This window comes from Ptychodera flava, chromosome 18 (assembly GCF_041260155.1).
Source record: "Ptychodera flava strain L36383 chromosome 18, AS_Pfla_20210202, whole genome shotgun sequence".
In the NCBI taxonomy this organism is placed as follows: Eukaryota; Metazoa; Hemichordata; class Enteropneusta; family Ptychoderidae; genus Ptychodera; species Ptychodera flava.
This window is the reverse complement of record NC_091945.1, coordinates 15,363,498-15,381,776: the sequence shown is the minus strand read 5'-3', so window position 1 is coordinate 15,381,776 and position 18,279 is coordinate 15,363,498. Positions and strand designations below refer to the sequence as shown.

The 18,279-nt window shown below is 36.1% G+C and overlaps 1 protein-coding gene and 1 long non-coding RNA gene across 8 annotated transcripts in view; one reads left to right on the top strand and one right to left on the bottom strand.

The window, feature by feature from the left end:
• The window catches only part of LOC139116953 (tight junction protein ZO-1-like), a 103,276-nt gene that overhangs the window by 59,300 nt on the left and 25,697 nt on the right, over positions 1-18,279 (bottom strand). For 6 of the 7 annotated variants that reach the window (XR_011548424.1, XM_070679696.1, XM_070679697.1 and 3 more), the window contains exons 2-3: positions 5,422-5,656; positions 17-167 (exon numbers count right to left, since the gene is read on the bottom strand). Coding sequence is in view for 6 of the 7 variants with exons in the window: in XM_070679696.1 (XP_070535797.1) it covers positions 17-167; positions 5,422-5,656 (386 nt within the window). In the remaining variant the exon portion in view is untranslated. Of the gene's footprint in view, positions 1-16; positions 168-5,421; positions 5,657-12,966; positions 13,137-18,279 lie in introns of those variants that run through there. The other variant, XM_070679700.1, reaches the window with a different exon arrangement.
• LOC139116956 (uncharacterized) lies at positions 5,899-13,055 on the top strand. The gene is made up of 3 exons (XR_011548426.1): positions 5,899-6,039; positions 6,976-7,138; positions 12,931-13,055. It is a non-coding gene; the product is annotated as an uncharacterized lncRNA (long non-coding RNA).

Sequence of the window (18,279 nt, the reverse complement as noted above, 5' to 3'; positions counted from 1 at the left end):
TGCAAAAAACACTTACCCTGTCCTGATGTCTCCTCTCCGCCCGTTCGTGGTGTCTCCCCCTGGACGCCCCTCTCACCGGCGGGATCGGAAACATGTTGGGACTGTAGTGCTGTTGTGAGGGCGAGGATGGCTGGTTGTACGTCTCGACTGCCTGAGTGCTGCTGTACCTACGGGCGCACAATTGACAACGTATTATAGGAGGAAAAAAAATCCATAAAGGGGTTGGAACAGCTGTTGGTGTGATGCCCAGATAAAATAACACAGAATATATCATACAATACATTGTTTGACAAATCTGGTGGCTAAACCTGTGTGAATAGAGTGATGAAAGGTTTTTTTCTGATTTCGAAAACACAGTAGATGTAATGTAAACCAGAAGTATGAAAGGCAATGATGACATTGTCACCTTGCCTGAGAACATGGGTTGCCGTATTTTACATATCATTTGTATGGAAATGACAAAACTGAACCATTTGGGTTAAAAATCACACATGTATTGTGAAAAATACTGAGTCGGTGTGTTTCTCCCATTAGCACAAAATTTCATTGTGATATTTTGATGCATTTACAACCTAACCCCAGATCTGCACGTTTCTCTGTGCACGGTTCCAAATCCACAACTGATATCTGAGATTGTAGTACAGCTTGGACTTGGGCGACCAGGAGGGTCAAATGCATTCATTCCTATCTCATTTTCACATAAAATTTTTGCCCAATATTTTTTAACTGCAAACCAGATATGAACTGTAAATGCTCACGTGTTTCATTATATATTGCAGTTATGTGTAAATTTGAACCTTTGCCACATGTTTGCAACTTCATTGAAAGTATTATGATCAACATAATGAACATAATTCACCACAGATTAACTCTATAGGTCATTAAGTATTGAAATATGTAATTAGCTGAAAAAATATTAATTTCTTTGACTGCTCTCATTGTATCACCACTTTATATAGCAAGTTTAATTGCCTTTGGTCAAGTCCTTCACACTATATATTCCAAACTTTGAAAGCTCATTAGATATGGAAACTATAAATTAGCTGACATGAAAACTTAAATGCGAAATGACTTCCAATATTGATATAACCTGGTATAATCATCAATGTACATAGCATGTTATGCCAATTTTGATCAAATAAATCCAAGTATATATCCCTAATTAGGAGAGTTGATTAAATACACAAATTAGGAATTGGCTGAAGCAAAAATGCTTAATGCCTTTCAATAAAGTTAGCCGACATAATAGTATCTTTAATGTACATAGCAAGTTTCATCTATTTTGGTCATGTAAATTCAAATATATATCCCTAATTTCAAAAGTTCATTAAATATGCAAATTAGGAGCTGCATGAAGTAAAAATGCTTAATGACTTTCAATAATGTCGTATCATAGTATCTTTAATGTACATAGCAAGTTTCGTCAACTTTGGTCTTGTCAATACAGATAAATATCCCTGATTATGAAAGTTCATTAAATATGCAAAAAAGGAATTGGCTAAACTTCAAATGCTTAATGACTTTCAATAATGTTCTATTATAGTATCTTTAATGTACATAGCCAGTTTCATCAACTTTGGTCTCGTCATTTCAGATAAATACCCCTAATTAGGAAAGTTCATAAAATATGCAAATTAGGAATTGGCTGAAATAAAAATGCTTAATGACATTTAATCATATTCTATCATAATATCTTTAATGTACAAAGCAAGTTTCATCAATTTTGGTCATATAACTTCAAATATATAGCCTTAATTTCAAAAGGTCATTAAATATGCAAATTAGGATTGAATGAAGTAAAATGCTTAATGACTTTCAATAACGTTAAATCATAGTATCTTCAATATGCATACCAAGTTTTTTCAATTTTGATCAAGTAAATCCAGATATATACTCCTAATTAGGAAATTTCATTAAACATGCAAATTAGTAAAATTATCTTTCAGGTAACCCCTTAATATCTTTCAAAGCTGATATATCTTGGTGTGATCAACATTTGAAGCGAATCTCATCAAATTGTGTGCAGTCGTTGTCAATATACATCAGTTTTTTCTAAAATCATTAATTATGCAAATTAGCAAAAAGTAAGCAAGCCACACCCACCAAAAACTAATCAGTTCTTGCCATTTACAAACTGAATCTATGTACCAGATTTGATTCTGATCTGATGAGCCGTTTTTGAGATATTGAGTACACAGACAGACAGACAGACAGACAGACAGACAGACAGACATCGCTGTGACATATGCCCACGTGTGTCAACACATGAGTAAATAAAATACCTAACTCTGACTCTTCCATCCCTAATTCCATGTGGTTGGTTCCACAATCACTATAAATAACAATGTATTTGGGTGAAACCATGGTGGTGAAAGGGTTAGATGTGAGGAGTTGCAGACTTTAATGTAAGATTTATCACTGAAATGGTTAGAAATTACATAATGATGTCAATATTCATTTTTCTGGTCCCATCATTTGCTAGGCCACAGTACAGAATGTTTTTTATAAACAGCAAAACACAGGAGGGTAACATTGCTGAGTAGGTCATAGACAGTGATAAATCAAAACTGATATGTGATGGTTTCCTGTCACAGGTTTATTACTAAACATAGCTGCGATATCCACCACTGTGCTGCTACGAATTGAGACAAATTTTCTCAGTGTTCCATGCATAGCTAACGTTGCACCTTGTAGTCTATGCCGTTAATATGTCTTTTACAGTGTTCATTGTAAGAATGGTGATTACCCATAATGCATAATTTCCAAAAATGTCATCTAAATTTGCCAACAAATATTTGTTTTTGGATACTAATGAGAGAACAATGGTTTAATTTGCACACAGTCTTGTTTCGTACAGAAACCATGACAAAATATCAGCTCTATTTACTGGTAATTATCATTGCTCAGATACGAAATGATAATTTTAATTAATGACAAATATACACTCTCCCATTTTGATCTAAAAAACTTCAAGCATTCAGTTTTTGCATTTTGTGGGAAGAGATAATAACTAATTATCTTTCTCCAGTACATGTACCATGCAAATTTGTGTATGCCTACGACTGTGTATAGACACTATATGTGACAGTGTAAAATGACAAACGTTGATAAAGTGTCTCTCCTAAAATTTTAAAAACAAATCAAATCAAACAAAATTTTTATGCAAAATTTATTCATCTCTATGACTGTTTTTGATCAGGATTCACCCAAAATTATATTACTGTCTTCCAGTTTCAAGAAGGATGCAAATTTGATGAAATTTAGACATGACATTGTTTATAGATTCTGGTCACATTTGAAAATAGTGGCATGATAGGGTAATAGGGCTAAACATTGCAAGTGAAAGCTAAGAGGAAAAATACCTGACAGGCACCAGATTGTTTACTTTGAAGTTTTATCGTTTGACTGAAATTCCAGAGGTTATGGCAAAACTTGAAACACTTCTATCTATGTTTGAGTGTTTTGCTGTCATTTATGATTTTCAAGATGGCAGACTGCTCTGTGATTTGTTTCAGAAGCATACAAAATTTGACACATCTTCCTGCAGGTCCAATAAAAACTTCGTGGGAAGAATATTTTTACAGTCTCCACTAAGCACTTGGAGGTCAGTAAAAATTTCATGATAGTTCATTATCAGCTGCAAAATTTATGATACCTACGATTTAAAAGATAGGTAGAGTTGCCGTGTGTCTGACAAATTCTGCATTAACACACTTTTTTCAGCAGCAAGCATTATTGATGGATATTTTCAGAGAGAAAATTTGTTCGCTGGATATGCTGGAGGAATGCACAACTGTAAACATACAGCTGACCTGGATATCAAAGAGTTGAAAACTAAAGGGCTCCCTCTGTGTCACAAACCTGGACAACTACATGCAATGATTGCAAATTAGTGTGCCCTCTAAAGCTTTATTGCGCGGCATGATGTCATGAATGGAAATGGAGAGGGCAAGGGATGGGGTTGGTAGAGATTTCCTGTGAGATGTGATAGAAAAATGAAACCTGTTGCACAGAACAACCATCGATTGAAAGATTATTTTTCAAGTCAAAAGTAAGGCTTACTTTGTGCCAACTTTTGAGGTTCTGATACACATACTATGCTTGATGCGTGGGTCACTGCACTAAACCGTAACCAATTACAATGCATTTTTGGGGGTGAAGTACATGGGTGATTCACATGAACTGCTTTAATGTAGCACAGGCTCATGATGACAAACATCACAGGGTGATGGTACTGTTCATATCACGGAACCTTACATTGTAAATCACTACAGCTTCAACACAGACATCATTTTGGGCAATATCTTGAAGATTTTTTCAACCAAACTCTGGACCACATTCCTGAAAACCAAGCCCAAAAGACTCCGTACATACCAGGGACATAACTTTTCTAACGAAATACCCCTATCTCTAGATGGCAACAGATTTATAAAAGATATTCTACATTACTGTGTACCATGAAACAGCAGATAACAAAAGGACACCAAATGATAAGATGTGCTACACTAATATTGAACCAAGGAGGGCTTCCAACTTTATAATTCATATTACCAGGTTGGGACATCCATAAGTATGAACACTAGAGGGCGCCCTGTATAATTCATTTTCACTTTATGAGTAAAACAATGTAGATGTTACCCTGATATAGACCATCATTAAATCCACTTCTTCAAAGCTTCCAAGGCTCTACTACTGACAACTGCTATGTTAATGTTTAACCAAGGTGAGACCGTGACCAATATTCAATGAAGTTGGTACTCCTATTCAATGCCCATTGGAAGCCTTATTCGGAAGTTCACTTTGGAAATATCATCTACCGTAGTACTTTACCATAAATTGATTTGAACTTGAACGCATAATACTATCAAATATGTCTTCCTCACAAAGACTGATATTTAATGTGATTGAATTTGGTAGAAAGGGATTAATATTGCAAATGATAAAATGATCTCTGTATGATGAATCTGTGAGCTGAAATGTGCAATGTGAAGGAAAAGATATGGAGTTCATTGCTATGACAACAGAAAATGGCTGCCAGGAGGCAGAGTTCAGATTGGTTGCCATGGAAATGGTTCATGGTCTGAGAAAGATAAATTGGTACAGTTATGTACTACTGTTCAACGACAAAATTACAATGACAGGGCTCGTGACATAAGAGGCCATACTGGATCATTTATAAACTCTAACCAATATTTCTAGAAACTAATTCTATGGCAGAAAATTGAGAATATATTTTCATTTTTATACCGGTAGTCACTCCATAGGTAAACTACTTTTTAACGGAAAAATCACTCATGTTAGGCATGCAGGCAGTTTAATATTTCCTGCACTGGTTATGGGTGATAATATGGAATAGCCAATGTTGCTGAAGGTAAAAAAAAAATTACGCGCGAACGAAAGAAAATCAGATTTTTCTCTTACCTTCCTATTGACGCCGGGCTGCTGTAAATTTTTTGCTGTGATAGGTTATCCAAGCTAGCAATTGCTCGGTCTCTTTCAAATTTCATTTCTTCATACTGTTTTCTCGCTGAGTCTCTCTCCATCAATGCCTGGGCGTTCTCCCGGAGCACGGCGTCGCGTTCCTTCAGGGCCATTTCGAAGCTCAACTGCAGTGCTTTTGTTGGGGTTTTGCCTTCAGCCTCATTTGCAAGGGATTCTGCATAAGCAGAAAAAAAAGGAGTAAATTTCTCAGTCAATGTGATGGTCATGAGTAAGCTTGTCTGATCTCTGTATTTTGTGGTTATTTCAAGGTCATGACATTGACACTGATGTGATCATTGACGCAATCAAATTTACTGTTGTGATGATACCTACATGTAAACTCTGCAAACAATATAGGTGCTAACTTTTCAACAATTTTTCTAGCAGTTGTAATGAACTATATCTTTAAAATATTTCATTCCTTTCTCAATAGAGTATGCTGGAGCATCTTGTCACTCTTTTTTTCTGAATACATCAAAAATGGACTGGAAGTTTGCGGGCGATGACATATTAATACAGTAACACATCAAACATCAGCCCCTTTCTTGGATTTATAAGGTATTAATAAAATCTTTCCATCCATTATGTTTATTGATGCAGTCTGTACAAGTGTAATATGTATATGACATGTCCAGTTTGTACTTCTATCAGCACCACATTGTGTGTGAAATATCTCATAACTGATGAATCTTCACTATGTAATTCACACTGATGCATGTAGTTCACACAATACATGGTGTTATTATCAATGCAGCTTCTCATGCTGTAACTTTTGATATATTTTCATGTCATTTGTTCTGTTTACTGAAAACAAAATTTCTAAATGTCTAGTGTACAACTTGTTAATATTTGTCGTTTTTCTCGTGTGTGTATGTGTGTGGTATCAAAATTCATTGCTGATGAGTAGATTTCTCTTCCACTTGTAAATTTCACTAGCACTGATCACAAATGATGTCATTTTTTCTTTCATTAATATGCATAAATAAATATTTGTCTGCATTTTCCACATACACAATGAAAATAAAACCTGCTTGTGTTATGTCACATTGATTTGCATGAATTTATGGCTCTGACTTCAAGCTGCGACAACAGCCGCACATCCAACAACAAAATTTGTCCGAATTTTAGGCAGTGTTGTCTGAATCCACGCGTGTGCAGCTATGTTTAGTAACAAACCTGAAATCATGATCATTGCTATTTCACTTGTCAGCAGTAACGTTACACATTGTATATGCACCGCGATGACCAGACAAACGCTTTGTATTTCAACATACTTTAGTGAAGTGAAGAAGAAAAATTAGTTGTTTTCTAGAACAGCAATAATGTAAATTTATCAAAACGACATACCCAGCATAAGATTTACGACATGTAATTCCTACTATAGTAACATTTACTTTGAGAAACTGTAGCTAGTGTCCCTCAAAGTGCATGTTGTGATCAAATGCTAATTCAAAGCGGATATTAACTCTCATTTTGCTGATGGGCCTTGTTCAGTTTCAGGGCAAATTTAATGAGCATGGGAAAAACCACACTGCCTTGACTTTTACACATCCAAGTACCAAAGTCTGGAAATGTCATCAAAGGCTACAGCAAATCGGTGCTGTAAACAAGATCAACATTTGGATCAAGTGCATGTTGTACCAGACGACACCAAACGGTAAAATAGTCACGTAGTTAATGCTCTCATTAATCAAAGAAACATGTCCGGTTAGTTAAGGTCTGAACTGCCAGGAGGCGATACTCCAAGATTGGAAAAATACGTTGGGCAGACTTTGCTTTGGTTGCCCTGGATTGAAGCTTACCCTTGCCATAGGCTGTGATACCAGTATTATACCATAGAGGAGCACTGTAATTTCAAGCCTTTGATCAGTACCGTAAATAGAGATTGGTAGTGTGGAGAGCTGTCTACCACATGTATGAGGTTTGAAAAACAACAGAGTAATATGACATATACAGATAACATGTATAGAGGGTTGCAGCATAGACAGTGGAGGCAATGCCCCGCTCTACTGTCTATGCCCAGGTTGCAGTTTGCCTTACATATCTATCTCAATGACTGAATCATGTGATGATACTTGTACAGATAAATGTAGTTATGTTAACTGTACTGATAAAATGTTTTACAAAATCTGTTCTACAAATTTCAGTGAAAGTTTTGGCATCCAACTGGTGATCTTAGTTCAAAGACAGACTAAGATTTCCCTGTTTCTTTTGGAGTCAGGTTGGCGCAACCACCTTGCTGAGCCATGATAAACTGGAAGTACAGTCCACAGTTGCAGAGCGGGTCACAGGGGTTTTCTGAGACACCATGCTGTTTCCAAGACACACTGCTGAAAATAATTCCTAACCACTCAAAACCTAATTCCAACAGGTCTTCACCTCTTGTAATGAAAACAACAGGAGGCATTTCATATTATCATTGCAGTATGTAATTTTGAATTGTACCTCATACAGTACCTTAAAGGGGAAGTCCTCAATCCCTGATTCTCGCATTAGTTATTGTTGACATTAAGTTTTGTTATCGTCTTTATAGACCTTTGTTTTCCATTGAAATTCCTATCAAGTTGGCCAATTTGCTTTTAGATAAAGCTGACAACTGACCTACCCCTCATAATGTATGTGTGTGTATCTGTATACATGTATATATGTGATCGATAATGGATTGCAGAATATTTTAGATAATGATAAAAATGAATACACATCATGAGGTACTTACACACATTAAAATATGTACATACACATATACACACACTACTCAATGGTGGCATTACAATTTCTGCATGTTTGTGTTTTTCTACATGGGTAATACATTCTATACACACCTGAGATTACATTCACCGACAACAGTGAAAAGATGTTGAGTTCACAAAATCATTATTGTGAACTCAGGAAATTCAACAGGAAGAATTATTTGCAAACATGAATGTAGACGTGACAAAAAAACTTTGGCAGATACTTGTTGCATACTGTTCCCTTGTCTGAGAGGGCGCCCTCTATAGCCAGGTTTTGATTGTGTATATATAGTACACTGAGAGCTTGGTGTAATATGTACATGTACTGTATGCACCACAACAATCAAGTTCATTACACTAAACATGACATAAAAACTCAAGTGAGAATAACACAAACCCATAAATCAATACTATCTCTTAATGGTTCCTGTTTAAACCTGTCAAATACCGATTCCAATATAAAGCATTGAGAAAGGCAAAAAGCCCTTGGGCAAGCCAATCTATATGTTTCTATTAAAACAGTATGGGTCGAGATAAAAATGCACCAAATGAACCAGTCTACCAGTGTACCAAACCTTCACAGAATTGTCCTTGCTCTGAATTCACTTCAGCATTTGGTGAAAATTTGCTTTTCATCGTTGGCCTTGTAAATCTTTAATTTCTGGCTTGGGAGTCAGATTACTGATTTTAAATTGAGGTTACACCAACATAAAGGGTTTTCTGAGATCGATTGATTGAAAACAACGGCGTGTTTACTTTTCATCATGGCATATTATTATCAAACACGCCAACCAAGAGTGCATTGTACACACGGCTTTGACCAACACAAAGATCAATTTCAAATGACTGAACTGCCTTCGGTGTCAGTGAAAGTTATCATAGCCGTCACCATGGTAACCCCAACAGAAAGTTGCCTGCCAATTGTTGTAAAAATTTATCAGTATATCTGAGCGATAATAATGTTGTGTATTGTTGAAAATGCTGCAGTTTACTCCGTAAGCAACAGCAATGACAAGCAGTGAAAATACCAAAATTACTGAAAAATGAGATAATTGAGTGAGCAAAGTCACTTTATAGCGTGGGTTTTCGCTTGATTCGACTTGACTTGGTGGGAGTTGCCTGAACATAGTGATACAAGCACTATTATTGTTCGTATTTGAATTCAAAATCCACACTAGAATTCATTGGTCAACGATACCCATGTAGTCTACACATGTACAGGCTGAGTTGACAAGCTGAATACTGAGTATCCGTTCTTGGGGGAGTAGAACAAGATACTGTAGTTGACAGTAAAAACTAAACTAGTGAAAAAAATCATAAAAAGTCACAGCTTCTGGTCCTTTCAGTTTCGGGATAGAAATCATAGCTATGGCCCTCCAGGAAAACAATTATGATTCAGATATTCTTCACAAGTGTCTAATGGTACTTTTCAAAAGCCATGATTGATATCCCACCACTGATCAGCCTCAATGCTGACAACAAAGGTTAAAACAACATTTTCAACCTCTTTGGTTATTTTTCTTACCATTTTACCAGTATTAAGTTCAAGCAACCTACATTTTCTCATCCACAATGTCTGTCCACTTGTCTTCTATGTCATGAATTTTCAATATATTTTCATGTGCCTTCTAAGCTGGATTTTAAAAATTTTGTTAGTTTTTTCTGTAACTTTTCAGTCGAAGTCAGAAATTAAGAAAGTGCTGCAAACTAACAGACACTGCCTGTACTGCAGTTTGTGACTTTTGACAAAATCTGACCTAAAAATCCCAGAGGATATCATACAAAATATATATAAAGTTCTGGCTGTGTGAAGTACCAGCCGACAGTTTATTATTTATCAAAATACATTACAAATGGTGTTGAATATCTCTCCTGTGAGGCTTCTGTGATTCAAAAATACTTTGGAGTTTGTATATTTGAAAGTAATGGTCACTAGACTCTCCAGAGACCATTGGGCCAAGCTCCCTGCAACAGATACAACAACTATTAAAGTCCATGCGCACACACTGCCATCACCTATTGCTGTACTGCAAGAACCCAATGACCGACCCGTTGTAAAATACAAAGCTTGTTCACAATGGATCTTTTTAAAGTATTTAAAGGATATGATCAAAGGTGACGATAAATCAGAGTGGACGGTAATGAATGAAGACTACTGTAGTTCTGAATTGTCCAAACACCAGGCAATCTCAGCAACTGTTTTTTTTTATTCTTAAGAAACACGGATGACCTTGACACCAACGAAGCAACCATTGAAAGACTGGAATGCCAAATTTTCTAAAGAACAACAGCCTGAAATCAGGTGGGATGTTTTCACGGAACAACAGAGAACAACCGGAATGTTATCATTGGAATGACAGTCAATGAACAGGAAGTTCTGATCAGAATGAAATGGGACAGGTTGAGTCTGGTGAAAAGTTTTTCAAATTATAGACAACAATCCAAAGGCAGATATCACCTTTTCAACATACCACAATAACGTACTTTTCAAAATTTTAAATAAACAATATGAAGTCGTTTTTATAGTGCCAGTTTATTTTCAAATGGTTCACCGACTCTCTTTCTTTCAAAGACTGCCCAGGAACAGACGCGGACTAAACAACGCCTTCCAGCAGAAACTATCTATCATAGGGTGGTGTGGCTTGGAAATAGGGCCATTCCCACAGGGTTCAGTATTTTCTATGATAAGCATTAGCTGGTAATATCACTGAGTCAAGTAATATTGCTGTGGCAAGCCGCGTCAGATGGCAACATCAAAAAATTCTGAGCACGACTGTGTAATACCATGCCAAAACTGAACAAATTGAAAAAATCAACATGGTTTTAAGGAGCAACTTGCTTCACAAAGCAATGGAGGGCCCCCTAAGAAAATCTGATTTAAGATGTGTTCCTCAAGTCCAGCTGGCAGAAATTTAAAAGTTTCAAAACTGCCAGGATATATTTCAGTTTGGGTGAGACCATTTCAGCATGTAAATATTTCCAACCAAAGAGAATTCCGCTCGAAAAACAAAATACATATGGCAGGAAGTTATAATTTCCGCATAAAACCAACCTCTGAAATTTGACAGTTTAATAAATGCAGTGCACATGTATAGTATCGGAATGAAAGGGAGTTTTGTACTTGCTGGGTGTCAAAAGTAAAAATATTTGTGTTTGAAGGTAAAATAGACACGACAGCAGGTTGGCAGTAAAATAATATTATGGCACAAAAATGATAAATGCATAATTTCCCTTCCTTGTTTGAATGAAAATGTATCACAATTTAGGCACTTACGTGACTTTTCAAGTTAGTTTGACACGCGCAGCATGCATGAACAAATATTTTTTCACAAGTTGTCAAAAATAATTTTTTTTAATCTGTTAAAGACTTTGTCTGCTGTACAAAGTTACAGCCTCATGCACATACAAGAAATACTTGGGTGAAAAAATATTGTCAGGGGCATAATGTTAAGCATGTTTGCTTGTCAGACTTGTATGGACGTATAATCCTTCACAAAACTTTTATGTGAAATGGATTCGACTTTAAAAACTTTTTGTAGCAACTTTCAAGGACATAAATTGCTGGATAGCAGGAATGGTGGTGATTGCCGTTAACAGTATGGCTTTCAAGTATTTTCGGAAATTGCCGCAACTATGATGGGCATTCTACAGAAATAAATACCATCTGCTTTTTCATCTTGCATCGAAAAAAAGTTGGTATTTCTAAGGGCAAGGACATCGGTCAAAAGGCTTTAAAATTTGTTGGTACTGGAAAACAGAATGTAATTCATAAGAATGGTGAAATTTGAAAAATAAAATGTTACCATTAACATGCAAAGATCTGGCAAACATTTTGTTTTCATATAGAATGTCCTTCTAGAGTGCAATGCTCCTAATCTGATTGTGAACTTGAGAGAGTCAATGATAAGGACTGAAAGCCAAATAAAAAATGTCCTCAAGTGACCTCTGACCTTTGTATGAGCATATAGGGCTATTAATGGGAATGAAGATAGCAAACATCATGGATAAAAGTTCATTGCAACTGACAGCTGGGCTATAATGTCTCCCATCCAATATATACTGTACGTTGAAATTATCTCCGTGAAGGACAAACACTAGGAGTTTTTCCAATAACCACTCATCCTTTACACAAACACATTTTAGCACAGTTAACCATATTTGCCCTCTGCCCATTGGCAAGCACTGCAGCCTTTTGAAAGTCCGACCTCTTGATTAATTTGCTCCGTCCAAACGGCCGATTTTCAACACAGATATAGAACAAAGTATTTACTGTTTCATTGGTGAAGGCAACTTCCCGGGAGAATGCTCGTAGCAAATACAGCCTCTAAAATAGCGGAATTATTCAGCCTCAAAACCAAAGTCCTTCTAAATCTTCAGGGTGTTGTCTCGGGAGTGAGTCAGAATTGATTCATCTGCAAATCTTACAACTGGATGTTATTTTTATTTTTTCCATGTTACTCGCTGGATCGCCCATGGAACATTCTCTCTTTACCTAGTCAACCTAACCTTGGTTTACTCAAAATTTGTAATCTGAGTTGAACAGCAGCTTCAAATGACACGGGCAATGCGCTCTACGGTGCTTTCATAGTGTGACTTCTGACAAAATTCTCTCACCCTCGCTGTCATTGTAAAGTACAAAAAATTTGTACGAAAAGTTTTCAAAGAAAGTTTGGAAGCAAAAGTTGTGAATTAAAGGCCAGGTTTTTTTCCTTTTCAGTAACTGAAAAAGACACAATGTAAAGAAGCTACATACCGTGCCACCGGAGTTAAATTCCCCAAAGGCAAGCATCAAACACTCACTGTGATATACCAACAACTGGATACGCAGAGAGCGTGAACAGGTCCCTTTGAAGAGAACGGATTGACATGCAATGATGCTAAAAAACTTACAATTGTAGATTGATTGCTTCTGACCATTCAGACGGAGGACTTTCTTCTGGGGGGGTTGTGACCTGCCCAATTTTACCTCATGGTAAGTAGGCACACTCCATTACTACTACAGGGATGGCAGGATGCTTGCAAGGAAACTTTTGATTATTTGATGCAGTAGTGAAAACGGAACAAGTCTTCGTGGCCTCCCCTTAAATTGCTCAGAACACTACTGTATTTATCAGTCGTCTTTTTACATTTGAAAGTTGAACAAGCATGAAGTTCTGATTTAAGTAACGGTGCTTTTGGCAGTCCTACAAAAGTATTCCTATAATTTGATTTTTGGAGGCTAGATCTATGGTACCTGTTGGAAAAATAATCAGAGGCTGGACAATTTAACCAACACAATTACCGTATATTATAAGATACAAGGAAGGAATTGTGAAAATACTTTTATGGATAAATGAATGTAAAAATATCTTCCTCATCATTGTTTGTTTAAATTCACGTCACTTCATTATTAAAGAATGTTATAGAATCATTTAATAATAGAACTTTTGACGTTTGTAAGTCATAACATTATCACCATTATTGACAGAAACATGTTTCAACATTTCCTATGTAAGCACCTTTACCCCTTTTATCTAGCTTTACATTTTAGAATGAGATTTTCATTATAAAGGTAGTATGCGCCTCGAAAGTGAAAGACTTAACTTTTGCTCAAACTTTCCTCAAGGAATATTTTGATCATTCTCTTTCAAAATCAAGAACAAAATTTGGAGGTCACTGTGCAAATTTGGAACTGGCGAAACAAATTTAAATTCCCCAACATTTTGTGATATGTGGAATTCAAAATGGCCGCCATTCCTGTGTTAACTCTATGGGGGAAAAATTAAATTTTTGATTTTTGAAAAACTAAGACTGTGAAAGTTTTTCTTTCTCCAAGGGCTTTAAAATGAGCCCCACAGTTGGTAGATCAGAAAAGAATTGTAGAATTGTGACAGTCTGACTATCTGTCCCCAAGGTGCGTTCTACCTTAAAGTTTAGAAAAGACTGATTCAACTGTTCATCACATGACTTACACAGCACCAATGAAAACAATTAATATTATAAAATAATCGTCTCCTTCATGTACTTTATTTCTTCATGAGACAATCACAAAGTATAAGATTTATAAAACATTTACTTGTTTGATTAGAATTTAATGTCGCTCTCCTGAAAGTTTACTTTCCGGAAGTTGACGTATTTTTAGTACACAAGTCCAGCTTATCTGGATCTTGAGGTTGAAAATGTCTTCACAGCTCTGAATATTGGGTCTAGCAATGCAACAACAAACAAAACTCCCAGCTGCAACCACAGGAGAAAATGCGCCAATTAAAATGCTTATAACAAAGTAAATTGACGTTTTAAAAGATGTACCTGCAGGCTTGTGTCAGATAAATGTTGTATAAGTGGTTTTGTTCTGTCTTTCCAAGGCAGTCTGTTTTCTGTCACACTAATTTCACACCATCTCTAAAGAATCGCCCTACTTTACGGCGATTTCTTTTTTAACTTTCATTTCAAAATTGTTGACCTACTTGATGGGTCAGCGTGTTTACAATACTTTACATAAGCTTGAGTGATGGTTGAAGTGTTGTATTGACGTCCAGGGAGAATTATACCATAAACACCCCATGCAGAGTGTTTTAAAGTAAGAATGTTTATGGGCAGATATTTTCCTAAAAAGGATGAAGAACATGCACGTATCGTGGTTACGGACAAATAGTTATCTAAACAATTTTGATTCTAGATTGTCTCTTGTACTAAGGTGCTGCATTTATTTTTCCACAAAACCAGTGCTTTTTTTTCACCAGGGATTTTTTTATGATCCTTGAAAAAAGATGGTTTGATCTCAATGACATTTAATCTTTATAATTCCCATATGTTGGGGTAATGGTGGGCATCAAACAAAATGATAATATTTTGGAGCGTTTCCAAAGACAAGGAGTGTTATGACAGAATCAAATGACAGCAAGTTCAGACAGTCCTCACAGAATTGTTCCTAGCTCTTTCAAAAGTTTAAATACTGCTAGTTCAGGTACACTTTGGTTGCAGTTGTATTTTATCACAAATTGATGGACTTGCCACGGGCAAGTACACACCCTATTCAACACTCCAGAACGGAAAACCTGGACGCATGACACAGCATTTACATGGATGTTTACATTGGTTTTTGGACGAGAACCAAGAAATCTGGAAATTCTCACATCCGTATTGTATAGCTTCTGTTTTGAATAGTGGCATTCTTATTTATAACGATGGAAAATTCAAGCTGGCAGTGTCCTTCTTTCTTGTCTTGCTTTGTTTTGTTTACCTTTAGGGCTCCAATTGGAAAGGCATTTGTAAAGTACACATTCACCATGGGTCGTTTGCAATGCATGATATATTCTGTCATGAAATAACCGGTAGTACTGTACCATATTCCTCTATGGACCTTGCAAGTTCGGCACCACGGCATACTTTTTAGCGACCTACTTCTGTTTGCTGGGATGGGAGTGAGGATGCCAACTCCTGATAAAAATGTTAGTGGGTCAATAGCGGTAACTTTTGATAACATATTTTCATTCTTTTTTTCAAGAAGACAAGACAAGTATGTTTTCACTGAAATACACAGTATCAGCCTTGAAAACAACACATTGTGAACAGTATGTCACGTAATATGTATAGAATTTTCCAGTATGGACTAAAATTCAATTGTCAAGAATAACATTCGATGATACACACATACAGGCTGTTCTGAAAAGTTTGAACACTCGATATGACATTTGGAATGAAGTGCATTTCACAAAAGTGGACAAATATTCTAGACAATCATCACACAGTCAGAGGTATACCAACTTTGGTAATTTGAAGTTTGCTCTTTGAAGATGTGAGTACAGACTTACCCCTCCCCCTAGGCTACCCCACCAAGGTTTGAAATATCTCATACAGTTTGTCAATAATTCCTCTGTAGTTTTGGTATTATGACCCAAAATTTACTAGCGTACTGCTCTGATTTTCTACCAGAGCAATAAAACTGCTCGTTTGAAATGTGAAAGCACTCAAGCCAGGAAAAATTATATTACTTGCGTCATCCTACCTGTCTCAGACAGGCAGGACATCATAGTGTACAGTATAAAATACGATAGTATTCAGTAGTCTGAGATGTGTGCAATATTTAAATTGGGCAGAGCATAACAAGACTGAAGCTCCCGTGGCAATCATAGGCAATTACTAGAGGGACAAATTTAGTGGGTGAATAACTTGAAGGGGACACACGCCAGTGATGCGGACATAATTTTTCTAGGCTAGAGTCCTTCCACAGTCAAATGAGCAGCATGGTGCTAGACATAAGTTTTGGGGTATCACACCACAACTATAGAGTTTCTAGAAAACATACTGTGAGCACATGTACATGTGTGAAAGTTGTTGTAAACTACAGAGAAGTACAAGACTACCATGTGTGATGACATTCCTGTAAGACACTCAAGAATGGTTGTGGACATGTATGAAATGCTTTCACATTATTAAAGCTCCATCAGTTGTAATGTTTGATGTACTTTCCAGTATGTGTGTTCCGTGTGTACCGTAGTGCTTCTTGTTCTACTCTCCAAATGATGTCAAAATATTCAGTTTTATCAACAAAGCATATACACTGAATGTATCTTCAATGTTTATATTGACGGTTGAATGTTAGCCTTGGATAGAATCAGTGTCAACATTTACACTGCAATTTGTACATGATGCAATGTGAAATTTGCAATGTGAACACTTTTCATTTCAAAACACTTCAGAGTAGTGGAAGGAGAAAATGTGTGTGTTTTCTCGGACAAAAATAATTCCAAAAAAATATTATTGAAGTTACAGCTATTGTACCTTTAAAACAATATGTTAAATATACAATGTCTTCATTCACACTCCAATTGATTGAAATGCACATTTTGTTTTCTTAATGTGAAAAAAATTCTAAAAATTTATCATTATTTTATACAGATCAGCGTCACTATGGCACGAAAACTGTCACGCAACATTATATTCTGAATCCTGTTTTGCTTATGTTAATAAGTTACACAAGAACATTGTCTCTTATGATAAAACATCTGTTGTTTACATAATCAGTTATAGAAATTCACAATAGAGGAATGAGTTAACATATGTATGATCCTGTGATACATTCTAGTGTAAATAAATTTTGTAAACATGGTTTGTGGCCTCTACAACAGATATTCAGGCTTCCAAACTTTCACAAAAAAATTTTATGTATCACTGTTGGGGCTCACTTTGAAGTACATAGAGTAAATAAAGCTTTCGCCAGCTTATTTTTGAGAAAATCGAAAATTTAATATTTCTCCACAGAGAAAACACAGGGATGGCTGCCATTTTGAATTTCAAGTCCGGACAATATCAGGTAATCTGTTTCTCTGATACAAGTAGTATCAAATTTTGCAGTGTGCCTCCGGATTTTTATTCTTCTTTTCAAAAGGGAGTGGTTGCAAGTTTCTTCAAGGAAAGTTTAGGCAAAAGTATAAGTCTTTCAATTCCCTGGCATGTACTACTGTAACTTAAATTAGAACAATTTAAGTATCAGTTTTGTATTGTAATTTGTGTTTACAGTGGCATTGCCTACATATTTAGATATTGGAGTCAATAGATATGTTTTTACAGAATATAGAAACTGAGATATGAAAGATAATTTCAGCTGTAAATTTTGATGTATTCTGCATTACTTTGCTCTGTTTGTAAAATGTAATTTTTTTCTGTTAACTCCTGAAGTTGTGTAATAATACCTGGTGTTCAACACGTTAAATGTCCAGTGTGTGTATTTGTGTGTAATGTCCTACTGTTATAACAGAATTTCTGTCCAGCCAAGAATTCATTCGTCAACAATCACATCACATAATATACATCATATGCTGTGTTTGCAAGGCTGATACTTTGTGATTCAAGACAGTCTAACAGAGAGAAGACCGAACTGTACTTTGTTTCACGTGAACATATTATCAAATATGAAAGCTATCGTCCCTTTAAGTTTGTGGAGTGTCGTTACAAATATTACTACTGCTGGATTGCTATATTTGGCAGAATACGGACTCTCTTCCGAGCAGGAAGTGGAATTGTCTCGGGGAATTGTGTAAAACAGGAAGGGAATTTTTTCCTCCAATGGCTTCCATATGAGTGT